The sequence below is a fragment of the Anas acuta genome, chromosome 3 (genome assembly GCF_963932015.1).
Source record: "Anas acuta chromosome 3, bAnaAcu1.1, whole genome shotgun sequence".
In the NCBI taxonomy this organism is placed as follows: Eukaryota; Metazoa; Chordata; class Aves; order Anseriformes; family Anatidae; genus Anas; species Anas acuta.
Window position 1 is genome coordinate 43,028,393 of NC_088981.1, and position 22,644 is coordinate 43,051,036.

The 22,644-nt window shown below is 43.8% G+C and overlaps 1 protein-coding gene across 2 annotated transcripts; it reads left to right on the top strand.

The window, feature by feature from the left end:
* The first annotated feature begins 67 nt into the window (after positions 1 to 67).
* Positions 68 to 21,505, top strand: ARV1 (ARV1 homolog, fatty acid homeostasis modulator). 2 transcript variants are annotated; one of them, XM_068676831.1, is made up of 6 exons: positions 90 to 227; positions 3,461 to 3,617; positions 15,346 to 15,465; positions 17,093 to 17,246; positions 18,203 to 18,427; positions 18,920 to 21,505. In XM_068676831.1, exons 2-6 carry the CDS (start codon positions 3,549 to 3,551, stop codon positions 19,024 to 19,026), a joined length of 675 nt encoding a protein of 224 aa, XP_068532932.1. In that variant the 5' UTR covers positions 90 to 227; positions 3,461 to 3,548; the 3' UTR covers positions 19,027 to 21,505. The 2 variants fall into 2 exon arrangements, with proteins under 2 accessions (XP_068532931.1, XP_068532932.1); XM_068676830.1 differs by lacking the exon at positions 3,461 to 3,617 and having other exon boundaries at positions 68 to 227.
* The last annotated feature ends 1,139 nt before the right edge of the window (positions 21,506 to 22,644 follow it).

Here is a 22,644-nt window from a genome sequence, read left to right on the forward strand (position 1 = left end):
ATACGGAGTCCGGCCCCCGCGCTGGTCTCCCCGGAGGGAGGAGCGGAGAACTACAACTCCCGGCATGCCCCGCGAGGCGGGCCGGTCCCCGCGCCGCCTCCGAAGGCGGAAGGGAAGGTGCGGGCGCCATGGCGGAGCCGGGCGCGTACCGCTGCGTGGAGTGCAGCGGCGGCGCGGAGGAGCTGTACCGGGACTACCAGCGCGGGGTGCTCCGCATCGCCCTCTGCGTGAGTAACGGCCGGGGGGGGGCTCAGCCGCCTCGTCCCGGCTTTGTCGCCTTATCTTCCCGTGGAGACTGCGCGGGGAAGTCATAAACAAGCTCTTGGTGTTTTAACCGGGGCTTTCGGACCTTTCTGAGTTACTCCTGTCAAGGTTTGGTGCCATTTGGGTACCTCCTTCAGGGATTAGTTCTGAGGTGGTTTGGGTTTTGGGGTGTTTTTTTCCTTTTTTTTTTTCCTTTTTTTTTTTTTCTTTTTTCTTTTCCATTTTTTTCCTTTTTTTCCTTTTTTCCCCCTTTTTTTCCTTTATTTTTTTCCTTTTTTTTTTTTTTTTTAATATTCTTTAATTTTTTTTCCTTTTTTTTTTTCTTTTTTGGTAACATGTGGAAAAGCTGAGCGACCTAGCACCCTATATTTTAGCGTGTGGGAGAAGATCTGTCACAGAGGGATTTATCAATATACATCTTCACTAAGCCAATTATCCGCATTTTTCACAATATGCTATACTTCTCCTTATAAACTCAGGGAACCTTGCACATTTACACATCACCTAGTACCATCTAGTAAAGCTTAAATTAGTTGTGTGCTGTTCAGGCCTCGTTTGTGTTCGCCTCACCTGCTTACGCTGCCCTTGGCACTCAGAGAACGCTGCAAGAAGTTGGGTGAGTTGGCTAACTGCCAGGCTGTGGCCAGGTTTGTGCTGAAATTCCTGTACGCCTGTAAAATTTGGGGTCATTCAAGCGTTTCTTGAATCAGAAATAGAGAGTTCAGCAGTCAGTTCATAGAGATCTGTGGCTGGTTTGTATCTGGATAGATAGTAAAAGATCAAAATGTTAAAATGGGTTGTTACTGTAGAACATAAAATAGCTAAAAACTTACACAAAAATCTCTACGGATTTCTCAAAAACTGGAGAGAGCAACAGTTTTTCTCAGGTGGAAGACAAATTAGGTAATAGAAATTGGCTTCTGCTGGCTGTAGGCTTGTATGCTGCAGGGAAAGACAGATTTTTAGTCACTTCTTAGCATTAATATTATATATCAATCGTTAGTTTACTGTGGAGCTTCAAACTCGTCTTTGAAATCAAGAACAAGTTGGATGCGAAGGGACAAGTGTAATGTTTATGCCTGCAGCCATATCCCATGAGACTTAGTACGTCTTGTGAACCCGTGTTATCAATTACAGTTTTTATTTGGCTGTGATAATCTCTCAGGGAAACCGGGATCCAGTAGATGGCACTCGCTCCTCTTAGCATTTAACCATTTGATGACAGAGAACCCTGTTCTCTTGGAGCTCTGACATCCCATTAAGGTCAGAGTCAAAAGTCGCCGTTGCCGTGTTCATCACAAATGCAGAACTGTTTGAAAGAACAAAGAACGGTGTAAAAGAAAGAATAAATGAACCACACTGTCCTAATGAATTGGAGTTGAGTCTGCCTTTCTCCATACAGGTCCAGATGTGTAGCATTCTTCTCTTATTCCTGTCAATCATTTTCCTGCAGCTATGTTGTGGGTTGTCATGGTTTGATTTGTCTTAGTCCTAGTGGCCCTTACTTGGTGTTATCACATAATCTCTAATCCTTTCTCTCCATTTCTGGCCCCCCACGACGGGCTGAGAGGAGGACCAGGCGGTAAGAAGCACGTCACTTCACAGTTTATCAAGTGGAGATCAGAATGTTAGAAAATTGTTAAGATCAAAAGGCTCCTTGAAGTGAGCTGATCTAAATTCAGCTTTATGTACGTATTGCAGGAAAGCACTGTTGTCATCTTCAGCTATCAAGAACTCATGGCAATTATAAAAATAACAGGGCAATTCTTGTTTCATTTCTGCCCTTTAATCTGGAAGAATGTTCTTGTCACCGCAGTAACATTCAGCATCGTGCTGTTGACAAGAACTATCCAAGCACAGAATGTCACTTGATACCCTTCACGAAATTCAAGAGCAGTGTTAGAGTGAGTTTGTCATTAACCTGAAAATTGTAATCAGTAGAATTTTCTGCACTTCAAAAAATGCAAAGATCCTGCTTACCAGAATGAAATATCATTTAGATCAGGCATTTATATAGCTTGGAATGTAGACCCTAAATTACAGTGGGAACTGTCATGAAAATCTGAATGCATTTCAGAAAATTTGGAGGACTAAGGTGAGACCAGAAGGCGTATTCACTTGACCTGAGAACATCCTTTGTGAAATCAGAGCATGGAGTTAGACTGCTAGTCCTTTATGGCATAAAGAAGAAAAAAATGAAGAATACCTACCTGGAAAAGACTGCATAATCATACTCAAAGTGAAAACAACGGATGTTATCCAAATATTTTTTTTTTGTTAAATAGCAGTGGGATACTTGTATCTCATTCCCATTTTCAAGTAGTCCTTGAAATAGTGACACGTAAAGGAAAATACAAACTATTTGTTTCATATTAAAATAATATGAAGTGTAATAGGCTCATCTACTTAGTTTTTATCTCCAGAAAATTAGGAGCATGTAGAACATTGTCACAGCTCTCGCTATTCTATATTGACCCTATGAACTTGCTCCAATCCTATTTTAAAGTGCTCCTTGATGAGCTAATAAATCAGCACCTAGAAGGTCTTTGCCATTGTCAGAATGGTCCTGTCATGCAGCACCATTTGGAACATCATCTTGAGGTTGAAGAAGTTGAGTTCTCCAAACAGGATCTTCCATGTAGCCCTACATTTATTTTTAGGATGTGTTTAACATGATCTGGGACTAATATTCAGGTAGAAGACTTGAATTTGTATGTGCACACAAAATACCACGATTCTGTATTCCATAGTTTAATGCTCGAGAGAAGAATGGATTATTTTTTTTTCCAGAGGCAAATACTAAAAGCTTCCACTAGAGCTCATCTGTTTCCAGCCCACAATATTAGAGTGCAGTTTAGGAAATTTGATCTAATACGGCACTGCTTCAGCTTAGTTCCAGTAATCGTTTCTATTGCTCTTACAAAAAATAAGTTTCTTAGAGTTCCGTGGTGTAATTCTGATGCAGACAAGCAGACCTCACAGGTGTTAATATGTACTCTGGAAATAATTTTGCAAAGGCTACTGCAAAACTTAAGGAAATGTTCTTCCTTTATCAAACATAAAATTCCACTTAGTGCCATGAAATTTGGGATGGAGGAGTCATGTCTTTTGTTAAATGTCCTGTGGGGTGGCCAACTGCTACAAATTTTTCAAATTCTAACTTTTTTTTTTCTTAAATCTGTTTAATTGGTATTAGTTTCAGCAGAAGCCAACCCCAGACCTCTGAGACGGTGCATTCATTCTTGAGATTTGTATTTAGTGAATGAACCTTTTTCTCATCGTGCATGGATTTTGCTGTGGAAATGTCATTACAAAGAATAGGTGGGCTGTTGCTCCTTAAAAAGGACTTGCAGGTATTTATAAGTGGATAGTAATTTTTTGAGGAAATTCACCTCCTCAGCAAGAACCTGTTCAGTGTGGTTTTTTGATTCAGTGTGATAATTAGGGGGGCAGACGGGGTGGATGTGTGAGAATTGCCTCCAGTGAAGGTAAGGTTTGGTGGCTGCTGTGTCTCACTCATCAGTCCGGTGTGAGTCCTGCACTGTAAGCATGCTGACATTTTCCCTATTTTTACCCAGAAGTGATGGTCAAAGTAAGTGTAGGTGTTTCGTTATAGAAATGATTTTTAACACTCAAATCCTTAGCACTGAAATGATGTGTAAGTAACATAGCAAAATATTCAGTTCATATATTCTGAACCAGCTGTTAACAGCAGTAACAAAAGTACTGTTCTGATAACATAGCCATTATAGTATTAATGCTATAGGACAAAAAAAAAATACAATTGGGCTAACCTCAGATAAATTCTGCAGTTGAAGTGGAAAGAATATAAAAGGGAATTAGTGAACTTGATTGATTCAAAAGCAGAAGGAAAAGCTCTTTTTTTTTTGTATTTGATTTTAAATCACTTTTTTGTTTAAAAAGAGTTTCAAAATTGTTAATAGCTTCAGACCCTAACAAAGGAAAATAAATTATCCATTGCAATGCATAGTGTTCAGCCAGGATCCCCCTTGTGTTTTGTAATAAGAAAGCCAAATTGCCTGAGCAGGGCACACTTCATTTAGCTTTTCTGCAATTAAAAAATAATTGAAAAGCTCTTTTATTGCAGCAAGGCAGAGAGACTATAAATGCTCTGAATGCAAAGCATTTGTGTGGTAAGGTGAAGAATCTCCCAAGAGTAAAAACATCATCCTGGAAAATAAAGTACTGCATTTACATAACTCAATCTGCAGAGCAACTCACTGCTGCAATGTGTTTCATTTAGGAAAAATATTATAAAAATATATTTAATTTTAATTTTGTGAAACGGAGAGCATTTCAAACTGAACTGTTTTATTTTTTGGCATGTTAATATAGCTGCATCCTTCATAAAGAACCCATTCCTGAAAGCAGCACGGCTGATTACGTTTTATTGTTTAAGGGTGCTGCTGGGGTTAAGGGTAATCTCTCAAAATAATGGCTGCATGTTATTTTGCCCTCTGAACCTATGTAACTGAACTTGTGTTCATGTTGAACCCATGGAAATGGTAAGATTTGCTCTAAGGGTAGACCAGCAAAAAATTGTAGCTTCATTTTGCCAAACTCTAAACACTAGAAAAAGCAATACTAAAACGAAACTGTTGCACTGCTATTCCTATTATCCACAGATTTGCAAATATATTCGTGCTGTGGTGTAGTATTCATGTTGTTTTTAATTTAGGATGGAGCCTGGTTATTCAATACATTTATTTTATTTATTTTCTGTAGTACACTCTAGACTTCTCGTCAAGAAGAATGCTTTTCCCTTCTCCCAGCCCCATTCTCAAGTGCTTTTACTTAAAAATCCAGTATATTTTAATGTTGGAGAGAGCACTCTAAAAATGTATGTTCATATACTTTAGGAACTTAGCCCTTTGGTGACAGTAGGTACTTCCCCAAATATTTATACGCCATCATTTATTTTGCATAAATCTGTGGACTGTGTTCACAGCTGCATATCTCTGATGAATAAAGAATAGGTACACCTTTTGAACAGAATTTTATAAAAGGCTGGTAAAAATGCAGTAATAATTAGCATTTTAGTACTTTATTCTTATTTAATAAAACTTGCTGTTAAAATACATATTGCTTTTCTGATCTTTTTTCTGATTGTTTTGATCAGAAAGCATCTTGTAAGCTTAACTGAAGAACGTGGTTGTACTGGTGTTTGAAGAGGCTTGCATCTTAAAGATGTCTTTTTTAAAATAAAATACTTTCATTTAAAAATGTGCCTAGTTATCATAGAGTAGAAATTTGTTTTTTGAAGTAACAGACAAACATACTCAAATACTGTCAATAATTCATAAATTAATATTCATTTTAATTCATTGGAATACTGAAATACATTCAAAATAGCATTTTTTAGAGGATAGAAGTATTTATGGGACTTGAGTGTGTTAGTATCAAGCGTTCCTATAAACTGAAACGTAGCAATTTAGAAGAAAATCTGTAAGTGAAATTAACGGTGGCTCATTTGACCTGTCTCTTCTGCAGCATAACCTGAAAATAGCTTGTAATCCAAGTCATCTATTTTTTCAAGAAAATACACCGGTTATGTCCTGTTTATGACGTCAATTGCATGTTTAAGGAACAAATTAGAAACTGTTTTAAAAACATGCAGAAATCCAGATACTCCTTTCAGTAGGTTTAGATCTGGTTGTAATAAATTATTCGTTTATTTGAGAAAGACAAAAGAAAGCTGAAAAAGCTCGGTTTTGTTAAAGATGTACTTCACCGGTGATGCTGAATGGGCTGTTGTCTATAGCTGTACAGCGGGAATTAGACATGAGCACCAGTATTTTAGCTCACTCTGAGCAGCCTGGCTGAAATCTTAGAAGGAGGCCTGCCACCAGTTCTGCATAGCTGAGCTGCTCCTGCTGATCTGCTGCAGAAGAGCTAGGGATTATCGATGTTCATGAAGTTACATCATTTTACCTAGCTAAAGCTGTCAAGATAAACATACATGCACTTGAACTGCATTAACCTTTGCTTGCATTGATTTTGCTGAAGTCAGGCTCTAGTCACGAGTTTCCTTGCTAGGTGTTTAAGGTTAGTGGTAGATGTTTTAGTATTACAGCGGGAAAAGGGGAAGAAGAAAAAAAAAAAAGCAAAAGCAAAGTCAGGCACAGAGAAAATTGGATTTTGGAGGTCTTACTTATTCTTGAATGTCCTCGTTATACAAGAAATGTCTTCATTTTGTCTGGTAAGTCTGTGTCAGCACACATACAAGTGTTCAGTGCAATGCTTCGAAGATCTCACAAGTCCCTGAATCTCCCAAAAACTCACTTTGGTCAATGGCCGGATAAGCAAAAAGGCTTTTCCTTTATATGGTTAATACTCAAATAGAAATTGAGTATATTAAGAATAGGATGCTGGTCTAACTCAAGAAGACAGCCAGACATTTATATATGTTCCTGTCTTTGTGTGAAATGTCCTTGAAAGTGGCTGGGTTTTGTGATATGTCAGATTTTCTTTTTGCCATTAAAATAACACAAGGGAAATAGGATTCTTAAATGTTTGGTGGTGGTATGTTGAAATATTGAATTAAGCATCATCCTTACAGCTGCAGAAGATTTGTTTGGTTGTGGCAGCCAGAAGCTCTGGAGGAGAAGCCCCTCATGCCTAATGCTGCTACTTGTGTATTTGTGGCAGTCTCCCTGTATGCCTGTGGTAGAATTTCTAGATGTTTTGTTTTGCCTGGAGGATTGGTCTGATATATTTTAATTATCTAAAATGCTTCTCAGCCATCAGTTAAAACTTTTCAGTAGCTTTTAGCTGTAGGGGTTTTGATGGGTGTTTGGCCAGGACCCCTTCATTTGCAAAAATGGTTCTTTATTCCTCCCAGAAAGGTTTTGGGCCCTGGTGTAAAAACGTTCAGTTCTAGGAAGATTGGAGAGCATAATGAATTTGTGGGCATGGAGGATATCCTTCATCCTTAACCTTTACAACACACGCTGTGTTGAAGAAAAATCTTTTGTTTGTGCTTGTCCAGTGCTTGTGTGAATAAGCTTACAAAAAAATTGGAGTTTACCTGTGCTACATCAGCCTGGAGATTTGACATAAGTAAATTGCTGCCTAAATGAATGTGTTCATGATTTTCCTGTAGAAGGAAATGAAGCAAGGCATTGCCTTTAATTAAGATTTCTTCTGTGGTAGATTTGTCTCTTTATTAAATGCTGTAACTGTGGTCTTCTGGTAATTACATCCTTTCTTCCATCGCTCTGACTTTAATGTTAGACCCTTCCAACGGTTGGTTAATTAAGTTAATTTTTTAATTAACTTTAATTTTTGAGTTCTGCACTGCTGTTATACGTAGTATTTTCTTTTCTGATCTAAATAAGTTTGTTGTTGTTTTTCTTGAGCTGGACCAAGAAGCACTGAGTGGTGGTAGCAGTGTTCCTCGGACAGTCTATTTGATTATGAAACATTTGTTCAGATGCTTTTCTTGATATGGAGATTGGTCTTTTGAGTCAATTTGCTAGTGAATTTTTACCTGATCAAATTCTCCAATAATATCTTTGCCTTTATATTTATCAGAATTAGCTTTGGACACAGGGAATACTCTAAAATGGCGGAAACCATTTGCTCTTTGCTGACAGTTTGTCTGTAGGTTCACGTTGTCTAATGATTCTTCTGACTGTGGCAGCATTTCAGAAAGCTGCTGTACACAGATTTCCGTTCTGGCAGTGCACAGCTGTGCGCTGATTAAAATGGAAATAGGGATCGTTTCTGTGACTTTGGTACTCTGAGCATGGCAGCCAATGTGTAGGCCCAGGGGAGTGGGATTAGCTCAGGAGAGGCTGGAGGACCAGTGGCAGGAGAAGGTCGGCCCACACGTACACAGCCTTCTGCAAGTGCCCTTCTTTGAGCTGAGGTGGTGGCTATGACTGGAGAATCATTAGGGTTGGAAAATCCCTCCAACATCACCTCTTCCAACCACCCCCCTAACCACCAATGTCACCCACTAAACCATGTCCCCAAGCACCACGTCTAACCTCTCCTTGAACACCCCCAGAGGGTTCGTGACACCACCACTTCCCTGGGCAACCCGTCCCAGTGCCTGACTGCTCTTTCTGAGCAGAAATGTCTCCTCACTTCCAATCTGAACCTCCCCTGGCACAACTTGAGGCCATTCCCTCTAGTCCTGTCACTAGTTATCTGTGAGAAGAGGCCGGTCCCCAGCTCCTCACACCTTCCCTTCAGGCAGTTGCAGAGAGCAATGAGGTCTGCCCTGAGCCTCCTCTTCACACTAAACACCCCCAGCTCTCTCAGCCGCTCCTCACAGGACTTGTGTCCCAGGCCCTTCACCAGCTTCGTAGCCCTTCTCTGGACACGCTCCAGGGCCTCGATGTCCTTCTTGTAGTGAGGGGCCGAAAGCTGAAAAGAGCACTCATCCCCTTGGCCTCTGCCATTGATCCAAACTGACCAGGTCCCTATGCAGAGCCTCCAAATGTAAAGTGTTGTGAAGTAGGAGTGGAGTTAGTATGGAACTAGTCCCCAGGGACATGATTCTCAGGGTCCTGGGCACTCACCAGCCACTGCCACCTCCCAGGGCCATGGACACCCCCAGGAAACCTCAGTGGGACACGGGCACCCTGCCAGGATGTGGTCTCTCCTTCTGGGGCATGGGCGCCTGGGCGGCACCTCGCAGCTCTTCTCTCCCTGCCCAGCTCCCTCATTCCTCTGCAGGTGTGGTCTCTACACCCCACACACAGCAGCCCTCACTTGCCCCACTGCCTCCCACGTGACTGCTGCCCCAAGCCCCTTGGTACCAAAAGGACGGACGCAGGTTCTGTAGGGATGATCTTTATTGAGCTGGGAGAAGTGGTCTGCTACCAACAGAAATTTTCCGGAGTCTCCCAGCTAGCTCTGCTGCACACGCGTGCTCCTGCTGTCCTCTGTGGAGCAACAAAGCAGAGCCACGTCCTTTGGGATGCCAGCGGTCCCAGCGGCACCTCAGGGAGGATGGAAAAGGAGACTCCTCCTCAGAGGTCCTCATGAGATGAATGGCTCGCTGTCAATCTGAAGAGAATTGACTGTCAGGTGGCTGAAAATGCTGTGCCACAATTATTAGCCAGGCACTTCCTTCCACCTGCCCCTTTTCCCAGTGCGATGCCTACCCTCTCAGGGGCCTGAAGGTCCTAAGCCCAAGGGCTACCCCAACAGGTCGTGGGCATTCCCTGGCCACTGCCATCTTACAGGGCCGTGGGTGGTGGCCGGGCCACGCGCCCCTTTCCCTGGGTCATGGGCTCCTCCTATGGGGCAACCCCCAGCCACGGGTTCCGAGCTCCTCTCCCCCCTTCTCCTGGAGCATCAGCCTCCCCAAACCCATGGCCAGCAGCACTCACTCGCCGCGCTCCCTTTCCTGTCACCGGTGCACGGGATGCACGCTCTAGATGAATTTGCGGAGGGGGCACACGAGGGCTGTTCTTTTCCCGTGCTTGTTTTGTGCCTTCTTCCTCCGATGTGGCAGCCCAAGCTGTTGCAGGCGGAGCTGGTAGAGGTGCTTCAGGCACCTCACCATGATGGCAGCGTTGGCCTCCGTCCGTCCGAAAAAGGCGCCATCATCCAGAGCGTCCTTTCCCCGGCGGTCTGTCCAAAAGGAAGCTGAGGCCCGCCGGCCCGTGCCCTGGAAGCAACAAGAGAAGCGGCACAGTGAAGGGCAGGGATGAGGGCTCACGAGGTGGCGAATTGTCCTGCTGGGCTCGGCTTCCTCCAGAGCTTCCAGCCTTGTAGGACTGCTCCGGGCAGCCGTGGGGGCTCACAACAGCTGGCCCTTTCCTGCACGCGGCGTCTCCAGCACTCACCTGTCTGAGGCGTCTCTTTACTCTTCTCCAGAGGCTGTGGGCAAGCAGCCCCACGCCAAGGGAGCAGATGGTGTCCCAGTGAGTGCACAGCAGCCAGACTCTCCCGCCCAGGGCAAGGTATTCCCCGAAGTGGAGCAGGGGGTAGGGCAGGTCGGAGGGCTGGCGCTCGGTGCCGACGGGACGTAGCTTTGGGCCCTCTGAAGGGTCCACGGAGTTCAGCCTGAGCCGGATTCGGCTGGGGCAGCTGGAAAGCCCGAGGCTGCAGGGCCAGTTGGAGACCTGGTGCTTGGCGCCTAGGCTCCGGCTGACCCTGACCCTTTCCCAGCAGTGGTGGCCGCAGAGGCCAAGGCCACATGCCTGGAACACAGCCACGGCCAGAGCCGTGACCAGGAGGAGAGCGAGGATGAACTTCATCCTGCTCTCTCCTGGTGAACACAAATCGACGCTGGGGTGGCTGTCACGCTGAGCAGAGCTCCAGCAGTGACCACCAGCGCTAGCGGCAGTGACCAACAGCACTAGAGGCAGTGACCAACAGCACTAGAGGCAGTCACCAGCAGCACTAGCGGCAGTGACCAACAGCACTAGCGGCAGTGACTACCAGCACTAGAGGCAGTGACCAACAGCACTAGCAGCGGTGCCCAGCCGCAGCCTGCTTTTATACCCAGGTCTGAGGTCACAGGGCCTGTTGCCGGGAGATGGGCAGGCAACAAAGGCGAGGCTGGGGAGGACGCGGGCAGCTGGGCTTCGAAGCCTGCTGCTGCCACTGCAGTCTGCAGAGGGGGTCTGTCTGACCAGCGGGGCGGTGGGCCTGAGCCCCCCGTGTTTGGGACTGTGCCCTGGATTTCTCAGTGAGAGGGAGCCGTGGCCAGAGCCACATCCAAGCGGGGCAGCCGTGGCACGGTTCTCCTCAAGACCCTCCTGGGGGCAGAGCGGAAGCCCCTATCAAGAAGAAATCCCCAAAATGGCTGTTGGTTGAATAAAATTGTAGAATCATTAAAGTTGGAAAATGTCTCCAAGATGATCTGCTCTAACCACCCCCTACTACCACTGTCACCCACTAAATCATGTCCTTTAGCACCACCTCCAATTTTTCCTTAAAACCCCCCAGAGGGTTCGTGACACCACCACCTCCGTGGGCAACCCGTCCCAGTGCCTGACTGCTCTTTCTGAGCAGAAATGTCTCCTCACTTCCAATCTGAACCTCCCCTGGCACAACTTGAGGCCATTCCCTCTAGTCCTGTCACTAGTTATCTGTGAGAAGAGGCCGGTCCCCAGCTCCTCACACCTTCCTTTCAGGCAGTTGCAGAGAGCAATGAGGTCTGCCCTGAGCCTCCTCTTCTCCAGACTAAACAACCCCAGTTCCCTCAGCCGCTCCTCACAGGCCTTGTGCTCCAGGCCCTTCACCAGCTTCGTAGCCCTTCTCTGGACACGCTCCAGGGCCTCGATGTCCTTCTTGTAGTGAGGGGCCCAAAGCTGAACAGAGCACTCGAGGTGCGGCCTCACCAGAGCAGAGCACAGGGGGACGATCACCTCCCTTGTCCTGCTGGCTACACCGTTCCTGATACAAGCCAGGCATGCTGGATGTCTTTCTGGCTACCTGGGCTCACTGCCAGCTCATGTTCAGATGAGTATCTACTGACACCCCTGGATCCTTGTCCTCTGCTCAGCTTTTGAGTCACTCTGTCCCAAGCCCGTAGCACTGCATGGGGTTGTTGTGGCCAAAGCAGAGGACCCGGCCCTCAGCCATGTTGAACCTCATCCCCTTGGCCTCTGCCATTGATCCAAACTTACCGGGTCCCTATGCAGAGCCTCCAAATGTAAAGTGTTGTGAAATAGGAGTGGAGTTAGTATGGAACTAGTCCCCAGGGACATGATTCTCAGGGTCCTGGGCACTCACCAGCCACTGCCACCTCCCAGGGCCATGGGCACCCCCAGGAAACCTCAGTGGGACACGGGCACCCTGCCAGGATGTGGTCTCTCCTTCTGGGGCATGGGCGCCTGGGCGGCACCTCGCAGCTCTTCTCTCCCGGCCCAGCTCCCTCGTTCCTCTGCAGGTGTGTTCTCTACACCCCCCACACAGCAGCCCTCACTTGCCCCACTGCCTCCCACGTGACTGCTGCCCCAAGCCCCTTGGTACCAAAAGGACGGACACAGGTTCTGTAGGGATGATCTTTATTGAGCTGGGAGAAGTGGTCTGCTACCAACAGAAATTTTCTGGAGTCTCCCAGCCAGCTCTGCTGCACACACATGCTCCTGCTGTCCTCTGTGGAGCAACAAAGCAGAGCCACGTCCTTTGGGATGCCAGCGGTCCCAGCGGCACCTCAGGGAGGATGGAAAAGGAGACTTCTCCTCAGAGGTCCTCATGAGATGAATGGCGAGTCCCCGCTGGCTGTTGTTCTGGCTGGGCGTGGGCAGCCCACCAGGGGACAGCTGGCATTGTCAGTGGGGCCCACGCAGGGAGGAGGTGTTCAGGGCGATGTTGGCATCCAGTTGTCAGGGGAGATGCCTTCAGCGCAGCGAGAGCCTTCGGAGGGCTGAGGTGTGTCCTGCCTCACCGGCTCGCTGTCAATCTGAAGAGAATTGACTGTCAGGTGGCTGAAAATGCTGTGCCACAATTACTAGCCAGGCGCTTCCTTCCACCTGCCCCTTTTCCCAGTGCGATGCCTACCCTCTCACGGGCCTGAAGGTCCTAAGCCCAAGGGCTACCCCAACAGGTCGTGGGCATTCCCTGGCCACTGCCATCTTACAGGGCCGTGGGTGGTGGCCGGGCCACGCGCCCCTTTCCCTGGGTCATGGGCTCCTCCTATGGGGCAACCCCCAGCCACGGGTTCCGAGCTCTTCTCCCCCCTTCTCCTGGAGCATCAGCCTCCCCAAACCCATGGCCAGCAGCACTCACTCGCCGCGCTCCCTTTCCTGTCACCGGTGCACGGGATGCACGCTCTAGATGAATTTGCGGAGGGGGCACACGAGGGCTGTTCTTTTCCCGTGCTTGTTTTGTGCCTTCTTCCTCCGATGTGGCAGCCCAAGCTGTTGCAGGCGGAGCTGGTAGAGGTGCTTCAGGCACCTCACCATGATGGCAGCGTTGGCCTCCGTCCGTCCGAAAAAGGCACCATCACCCAGAGCGTCCTTTCCCCGGCGGTCTGTCCAAAAGGAAGCTGAGGCCCGCCGGCCCGTGCCCTGGAAGCAACAAGAGAAGCGGCACAGTGAAGGGCAGGGATGAGGGCTCACGAGGTGGCGAATTGTCCTGCTGGGCTCGGCTTCCTCCAGAGCTTCCAGCCTCGTAGGACTGCTCCAGGCAGCCGTGGGGGCTCACAACAGCTGGCCCTTTCCTGCACGCGGCGTCTCCAGCACTCACCTGTCTGAGGCGTCTCTTTACTCTTCTCCAGAGGCTGTGGGCAAGCAGCCCCACGCCAAGGGAGCAGATGGTGTCCCAGTGAGTGCACAGCAGCCAGACTCTCCCGCCCAGGGCAAGGTATTCCGCGAAGTGGAGTAGCGGGTAGGGCAGGTCGGAGGGCTGGCGCTCGGTGCCGACGGGACGTAGCTTTGGGCCCTCTGAAGGGTCCACGGAGTTCAGCCTGAGCCGGATTCGGCTGGGGCAGCTGGAAAGCCCGAGGCTGCAGGGCCAGTTGGAGACCTGGTGCTTGGCGCCTAGGCTCCGGCTGACCCTGACCCTTTCCCAGCAGTGGTGGCCGCAGAGGCCAAGGCCACATGCCTGGAACACAGCCACGGCCAGAGCCGTGACCAGGAGGAGAGCCAGGATGAACTTCATCCTGCTCTCTCCTGGTGAACACAAATCGACGCTGGGGTGGCTGTCACGCTGAGCAGAGCTCCAGCAGTGACCACCAGCGCTAGCGGCAGTGACTACCAGCACTAGAGGCAGTGACCAACAGCACTAGAGGCAGTCACCAGCAGCACTAGCGGCAGTGACCAGCAGCACTAGCAGCGGTGCCCAGCCGCAGCCTGCTTTTATACCCAGCCCTGAGGTCACAGGGCCTGTTGCCGGGAGATGGGCAGGCAACAAAGGCCATGATGAGGCTGGGGAGGACGCGGGCAGCTGGGCTTCGAAGCCTGCTGCTGCCACTGCAGTCTGCAGAGGGGGTCTGTCTGACCAGCGGGGCGGTGGGCCTGAGCCCCCCGTGTTTGAGATTGTGCCCTGGATTTCTCAGTGAGAGGGAGCCGTGGCCAGAGCCACATCCAAGCGGGGCAGCCGTGGCACGGTTCTCCTCAAAACCCTCCTGGGGGCAGAGCGGAAGCCCCTATCAAGAAGAAATCCCCAAAATGGCTGTTGGTTGAATAAAATTGTGGAATCATTAAAGTCGGAAAATGTCTCCAAGATGATCTGCTCCAACCCCCCCCTACTACCACTGTCACCCACTAAATCATGTCCTTAAGCACCACCTCCAATTTTTCCTTAAAACCCCCCAGAGGGTTCGTGACACCACCACCTCCGTGGGCAACCCGTCCCAGTGCCTGACTGCTCTTTCTGAGCAGAAATGTCTCCTCACTTCCAACCTGAACCTCCCCTGGCACAACTTGAGGCCATTCCCTCTAGTCCTGTCACTAGTTATCTGTGAGAAGAGGCCGGTCTCCAGCTCCTCACACCTTCCTTTCAGGCAGTTGCAGAGAGCAATGAGGTCTCCCCTGAGCCTCCTCTTCACACTAAACACCCCCAGCTCCCTCAGCTGCTCCTCACAGGACTTGTGTCCCAGGCCCATCACCAGCTCTGTAGCCCTTTTCTGGACATGTTCCAGGGCCTCCATGTCCTTGTAGTGAGGGGCCGAAAGCTGATCACAGTACTTGAGGTGCTGCTGCTCCTCTGCTTGCTCCTACAAGTTATTTCCCCCTCAGGTCTCCTGGTTGAGGCTCTTGTAGGACTGTTCATTCCCATTCTGTTAACTGTTACAACAAGTGCCTCTTGTCAGGAGGATCAAGCATCTCTTTAAAAAGAAGGAAATGGTAACTAACTAAGTACATCCTTCATAATTTAATGATCTGTGTTAATCTGAAGCCTACAAAAGTAAATGGTGTATCTTTCTGGCTTACAAAGGAAATCTTTGTGTTAACCGTAGTGTCAAAGGGGGAACGTACAATTTTTGTGGATGAATTAAAAACCTTTTGAAAATTAAGATTACACTAAGGAAAGACTAACAAGAATTGACTAGCTACTTTGTATTTCTGCAATTGTGCTAAGCTCGGAGGAACATTTCATAAACTTTTTTTTTTTTTTTCCTAATTCTTGTTATTTTATGATTTTCAGAAATCCTGCCAGAAACCTGTGGACAAATACATTGAGTATGATCCTGTTATCATCTTGATTAATGCAATTTTGTGTAAAGCACAAGCATACAGACACATTCTTTTCAATACAAAGATAAATGTAAGTTGCTATGCCCCCACTTTCTGACTTTTTTATGTTAAAGACAATATTTATGTTTGTTAAATCGGTTGGAATAGCTGTAAAAATCAGGAACTGTTCCCTTTCACAGCTATGAGCAAGCCGAACCTGTTTGGTTCTCAAACAAATAAAGGGTCTAATATTACGAATGGAACGTATGAAGTCTCAAACTCTAGCTGTTACTGAGAAAGTTACTTTCTCTACAATACCAGTAAAAACAGCTATCATCCTACATATTAAAGTGAGTCCTAGTTGGACTCATTGGAAGGGAAAGTTCTAATTTCAAATTTGTTTCTAACTTAAATTGCTGATGGAAACAATTATTTTTGAAGTGAGCTATAGTAGTACAACATGGCATATTACCAGTACTAAGCCAATTAATACCAATTAAACCTATGCTACTACTTTCTTGTGAGTTTGCTCCTGAGTAATTAAACTTGTCCTGAAAACTGTAGCAAGAGATAATGCTTTCACATGGAGCATTCTTGTTCTTGACGCAGTTACGGAGTCAACTTAGTTGTGCTGGCCATACTATTGGAGTGTAGAGGTAGTTGGTCTGATAGATTTCCTTTTTTTCCAGGAAAGGGAAGCTAATTTACAACAAACGATGCAAGCATAAGCATATGTTGTGTTCATGTTGATACTTCTTGACCAGTCCAGTGTTCAGCAATGTAGATAGATATACTGGCCTGGTCTTTCAAACAGAAATCTGATTAAAGGTTTGTAATTAATTCATTGCTTCTGGAGGCTGGTGGTGATGTTTTCCATGAGGCTTCTGAAAGAATGTTCCATTTGTGGAAATGTCATCCATCAATTGAATTTTAAAACTTGCTTAGGCTGTGCATGCAGTCAGCATAACTAGTCTCTACTGGATCAAAAAGAAAAAAAAAGAGTATTCGTTCATAGAAGTTGCATTGTTTGTTAAATCTATGTAAAATCAAAGTTCACCCTCTCCCCCATTGGCTTATAGACCATGTTTAATGTTGAAATATGTGAAGTATGGACACTCATGACATAATTTTTGCATCACTTCAGAGGATACTTTAAGTTTAGTTTGGTTATATTGCTCCTTTTATTGTTGATTCCTCACCCTTGTCTGAAGTAAAAAATATTTTTGGTCTAACTACACTACCAGTTTCTTCTAATGGAGATACAGATTGCCACAGGGAAAAATAAACACAAGGGTGCTTAAAACAGTTCATTGAATGGAGTAGATGCTGTTACACTGAAGTTTTTGACAGTGTAGCTCTATTAGCTACAGCACAATTTTCGTTTTTATATTTCTAACTGAAAGAGTTTTAACAATTTAAAAAATATAAAAATAAAAAGCAGGCTTTAAAAACTACTTATGTATTTTCTTCTGTGCAGAACTGTTAACACAGTTTTCTACACTCTCTAATTTGCCTATCAGGTTAATTGATGTTAAAAAGATGATGTGCTAAACTAGTGGCTCAACAGAAGTAATTTGCTTATATTACTAAGCAAATAGAAAATAACTACAGAGCTTGTTTGTTTAGAGATATAGAAATGTATATCAAATACTAATTTAACACTGATTTAATTTATGCTGATTTAACAGTAATGCTTTTATTGTTCTTTCATTTACCAGATTCATGGTAAGCTCTGCGTATTTTGTTTGCTCTGTGAAGCTTATCTCAGGTGGCTCCAACTGCAGGATTCAAGCCAAAATACAGATCCTGATGACTTAATCAGATATGCCAAGGAATGGGATTTTTATAGGATGTTTGGTATTGCTTCTTTAGGTAAGATCAATAATTATTTCATTTAACTATCAAGTGTACATTCTAAGCATTCAATAATTTTATGAGTCTTTCAGCAAGCCTGTATTGCAAAAAAAACAAACAAAAAAACCACATTAGAATAGATGTTATGTCCGACCCAGCATGGTTAAATGATTATGCACATGTTCTCTAATTTACTAGCAGGAGGGTTAGAACTAGTTGATCTTTTAGGTCCCTTCCAACCCAAGCTATTCTATGATTATGATTCTATGAAATTCATATCCCAACATTGATTACAATTTAGACCAATATTGTCAGCATTATATATCAAATCACTGAAAAGTAGCAATATTCAAAATCGTGGTCTGAACCGTTTTCATAGTTTGAAAACTAGTATAGAGCTCAGCCAGTTGTTGTGAGAGTTGTTTTGACATCTACATGAGTTCCAGTGTTACACAGAGAGAAGGTGTCAAGAACAGTCTAATAGCTCAATGATATTTTCACTGCAGTGTTTCTCCTGGTGCTGCATGGAAAGAGTTCATTGCTGGTGACCTTTTCAAAAATAAAAAGTATTGATGATCTTATTTTACAGACGAACAGACAGCTTGGGAAAAACAAACAAACAAACAAACAAACAAACAAAAAACCCCTCCTTTTGTTGAAAAGTAGAGTTTTAATGTATTAAACTGCCTGTGCTGTATAGTGTCAAAAATTACAAGTATGACAATGCTACGTACAGAAATCTGTGATAGTTATTTTGAATGTAATGATACAGAATTAGCTTAGGTAAGTAATAGTCACATATGACTATTAAAATGAATGCAGGAGCTGGAGGACGTGTTCATGTTTACATATGTCTTTTAAATAGCAGTGTCTCAGTTTCATTTGACACAAAGCATTTCATTAAAATGTTTCAAAAAAATGACTTGATTTTGGTGCTTCATTCTCTCTTTCCATCTCCTCTTATTTCCTCTTAGAACAAACTTCATTTCTGGTTGGCATCTTTATTGCTTTGTGGTGGATGAGACCTGAGATGCTAAAAACCAAGTCTGACTTCATTTTACTTCTCAAAGCACTGCTGTTGTCTGGCTATGGAAAACTTTTGCTAATTCCAGCTGTTATTTGGGAACATGACTATACGCCTTTGTGCCTTGTGTTTATAAAAGTATTTGTCTTGACATCAAACTCTCAGGCAATTAGAGGTACGTTTTTGCTTTTTTAATACATGATTTGTGTAGAACTTGTGTGAGAATGCAGCTGTTAGTCACTTTCGTCACTTTTAAAGTTTTTTAAAGTCACTTTTGTTGTTGTATCAGTATCAGACATCACTGACATAGCTTCAGCCTAAAACAGTAATATTTAAACTTTCATATAAAGTGAATTAAAAAAAAAAAAAAACTTAAATAAGAGGTGCTTTTTCTTTTTTTTTTTATCCACCATCTCTTTGTATATGTTACATTGCATACATCAGTTACGGTTTGAGACACCTTAGCGTGGATCATTGAAACATTAAATAGAATTCTTTGTATGTCTGGAAGATGAAAATTTCATGTTAATTTTATGCATGGCTTTCGAATTCAGATTTTAACACACTGGTGTGATTTCTTACACATACAAATTAATATGAATTCTCACATGGTTTCTGTGGACTTCTTAGCTGGAAATCAGTACATTTGTTTTGTTTTCTTTTGCAGTTACATTGAACTTGAACCGAATGCTCTCTTGGTTGGCCATCGTCTTTGGATTAATTCTGGAAAATGGTGTGGTTTGCTTGGTCCAGAAAATTGGATGGGATGTTTGAAATGTCAGTGCAGACCTAAGGAAATACAACGTGGTGATCATTTTCTGAGAATGATCTCTGCCAGCAGGCTCCGAAGACACTACTTTTACAGTGATAAAGAAGATGATCGATAACAAAAATTTTCATTAGTGGTGTGAGTGGATGGTTTTAGGATGAGTTCGAAAGAGAAACTTCAGAAGGTGTCCTGTTAAATTTGATGAGCCATAAAACTTCAGCCTTAGTTTTTTGCATTAAAAATATGAATGTGTCGCTATCCTAATAGCCTTATAATTCTGGCTGTATGGCTGTAATAAAAAAAAAAGGTACACTGAAAAAATTCAGCACTGCCAACCATCGCTGCATTTTGTCAGAAAGATGGGGATGAATCCTTCCCTTAAACGGAAGGAAAAAAGTCAGTGGAAAAATATAAAAGGCAAAATTGACATTTCCACAAAACCAGATTTTCAGAGAGAAGTGAACACGTACAAACAGATTTTTAGAGAAAAGGCAGCTATTACAGATTGAAACTGCAGTGGACAAATTAAGTTGCATTCTCCTGAGTGCTTATATAACAATCCAAAATAATAAAATATTTAGTTCTAGAATAATCTCTAGGATGTATAGTTTTAAATGGCTTTGAATTTTATGTGATCTCATAAAAAGTGAAGTATGAGGCTGCTCAGCAATGTTCTTTTATGGAGTATTATTTGTTGGAAAAGAAACAAGATTTGGACTGTATTAATAAAGAAACGTTTATAGAAGTTCTGCATCCTTTTTCCCCAACAGGCAAGGAGAGTGCTAGATGACCCACAAGAGAACTGGCAGAATTGGTTTTCTCGAGGCAGCATTTAGGACACTAACCTTACTCTTCTGCAGATCAGTTTCCATCATGTTTCATCCAGTGTTTAATTTTCCTGCTTCAGTTCTGGAAGGCTGTGCTGACTCAGATACTACTTCCCTACTTCATTTTTCCCACATGCAGTCTCCTATCTCTGTTTTGGAAAATGCATTAATAAAATTAACATTTTGCAACATCTTCAAGTTAATTATGAACAGGTTTAGAGTAAATCTAGATTATGAGTACAGAAGACATCAGACTTCTTAGAACCCTTGCAACAACACAAGCCATGTTAAGTTACTCTGTTAGAAAAGCAAATGATTGCTGATTCTTTTTTAATAGGTCAGAGGTTGATACCACTCACATATGATTTGTTAGATTTGTTATCTTTCTGAGCATGTGACAGTGAGGCCAGAGAAAGCACACAAACCAACAAACAACAACAACAAAAAACACAATACGGCCTCTTTTAAGAACACAAGACAAGTCAACACTTCAAGTACTCCAGCAAGCACATAGTTCTGAAGGAGTATGAGGGCTCCACCTTGCTACTGGTGTCAGTTAATGACCAGACAACTGATGGTGGGTGTGCAGTTGTTCACTGGTTGAGCAGCAGCATTGTCAACATGGTATCTAGAACATGCTTTGCTTTACATAATTACTTTTGGGGCAATACTCCTCCTCCCAAAGTGTTTTTTGTTTTTTGTTTTTTGTTTTTTTAAGAAGAGTATGTTGCACAAGGTGCATAGATTAGTGTTTGTTGTCCTCCTACAATACCAACACACATCATTGCAACAGATGCTGCAGGTTGAGATGATGCAAAGGGAAAGAGCAGTAGATCTTTTAGAAAACCTTGAGGGGTGCTGGTTTGGCCTGCTTTCATTTTCTTCTTTCTCCTTCTGCCAATAGTGTAAGAGGGAACGCAGTTCTGCTGCAGCAGAGAGGGTGACAGAAGAATAGGCACTAGGAAGATGCTGGTGTGTGCTGAGCTAATTCCCACTGTCACTGTAGCTGTCATCTGGCATTTACCCAGCTCTCTGTTCATCTTAGAAGTACCTCAGCATTGCAACTGATAAAGTTTCTTACCATTTGGTATGTCCCTCTTCAGGAATTGCTTTCTCCTCCCCACCCACCCACAATTTATTTATTTTTTTCTAATGATGTAAAAGCAATGTTTTTGTTTGTGTTCCTGTTATGTTTTTTTATTATTATTAATCTTATGTGTCATGGGTATACACAGAAGATTTTTTTGTTTTTAAGGAATGTCTCATCTGCTCTGGCACTGATTTCAGTCAAAAGGCTGAGTGGAGCACATTTAATTGCAGGTAATGGAAAGGAAAGATTTTGTGTGACATGTAACATACATATTACCTATTCAACAGCAAAAATGTAAATACAATGTATATAAATTTTGGGGAAAAACAGTTTTCTTGAAGTTTACTTAAAATTAAAAAAAAAAAAAAGATCTTTGGGACAATTTGAGTTTTATTTAGAAGACCTAGAATGGACATGAATACATTCCAAAGGAAGTGCGTAATGTTGTGTCACATATAGTGATAACATCTCAGTGTTGTGCTCTGTAATGTTATCAGGAGCCACCACTATTCTTATGCAACTAGGAGGAAGGAGAAGAAAATTAAAACTACGCAGCTGTGGAACAAATGTAGGTGTTGTACACGTTTTCATTCTTCAAGAGGCATCATCATGATCTGGGCGTTCGGCATTACATGGTTTTATGACTCCTAATTTACCAGAAGTGAAATGAGAAATGCACTAATACTCTGTCAGGCCAGGGGGGACTTGAGAACTTCCTCTGCATATGTGTGTGGGGTGCACATTTGATGCCTTTGGGAAAGGATTCTGTATGGTGCTTCAGGGAGAACCTAGACCATTTCAAAGGCCTATCTGTTTAAAATAGCCGTGTCTCTCATATTAATTTATTTATTTTTTTATATCATCTTTCAAAAAAATTTTGTAATAAAATAGTCTTCTGTGCTAGAAGATACATTAAAAATAGCCTGCCCTTTCTACATATCCTCATATTGTTTCATTGACTTATGTGCAAAGGATTATTTGGGCTAAAAAAAAATAAAAGCCAGCAAATGAAGCCCTGTAAATAGTTGTGAGTTTTGCTTAGAATCTAATGGGATCCTGGAGCCTATAGAGGAAGGAAATAAGTGGAGGAAAGGTGAGAATTCTGTTGGATTAAATGCACAGAACAATCCGTGATGTTACTCAGACTTGGGTTGAGCAAAGGTTTAGTGACTATGCAATGTGAACTTTACCTGGGTCCATACGTCAAATAACAAGTATTTAGAAATTATTGGGTACAACATTGAAGAAATGGCATATAAGCTAAGAAGGAAGACTTAAAAGATGGTAGCAGTTGGGCAGACTTCGACCAAATTAAGAGTTGAGAAGATTATAAAAACTAAGGGGATAGGGGAATAGTCTCAATAAAAAACGTGTAGGAAAAAATTATGAACATTATGAACATTAATAAAAAAAAAAAAACACACACACACACGCAAAAACAAAACAAAACAAAACAAAAAAACAGTATGAGTGTATGACTTAAGTAATGTATGAACACCATACTCAAATTTTCTAAGGGTGAACAGGAAGGAAAAATGTTGTTTGTAGATATTTTTGTAATAGTCTAACTGATAACATGAAGTGGTCGATGATGTTTTCAAAACAGTGAAGTCTATGGTTTTCCTTCAGAAAAGTTGCTGGTAACCTCATTATCTCGGTGGTTTGCACCCCATCCTTGAAAACACACTCCTACAAACAGAATTACC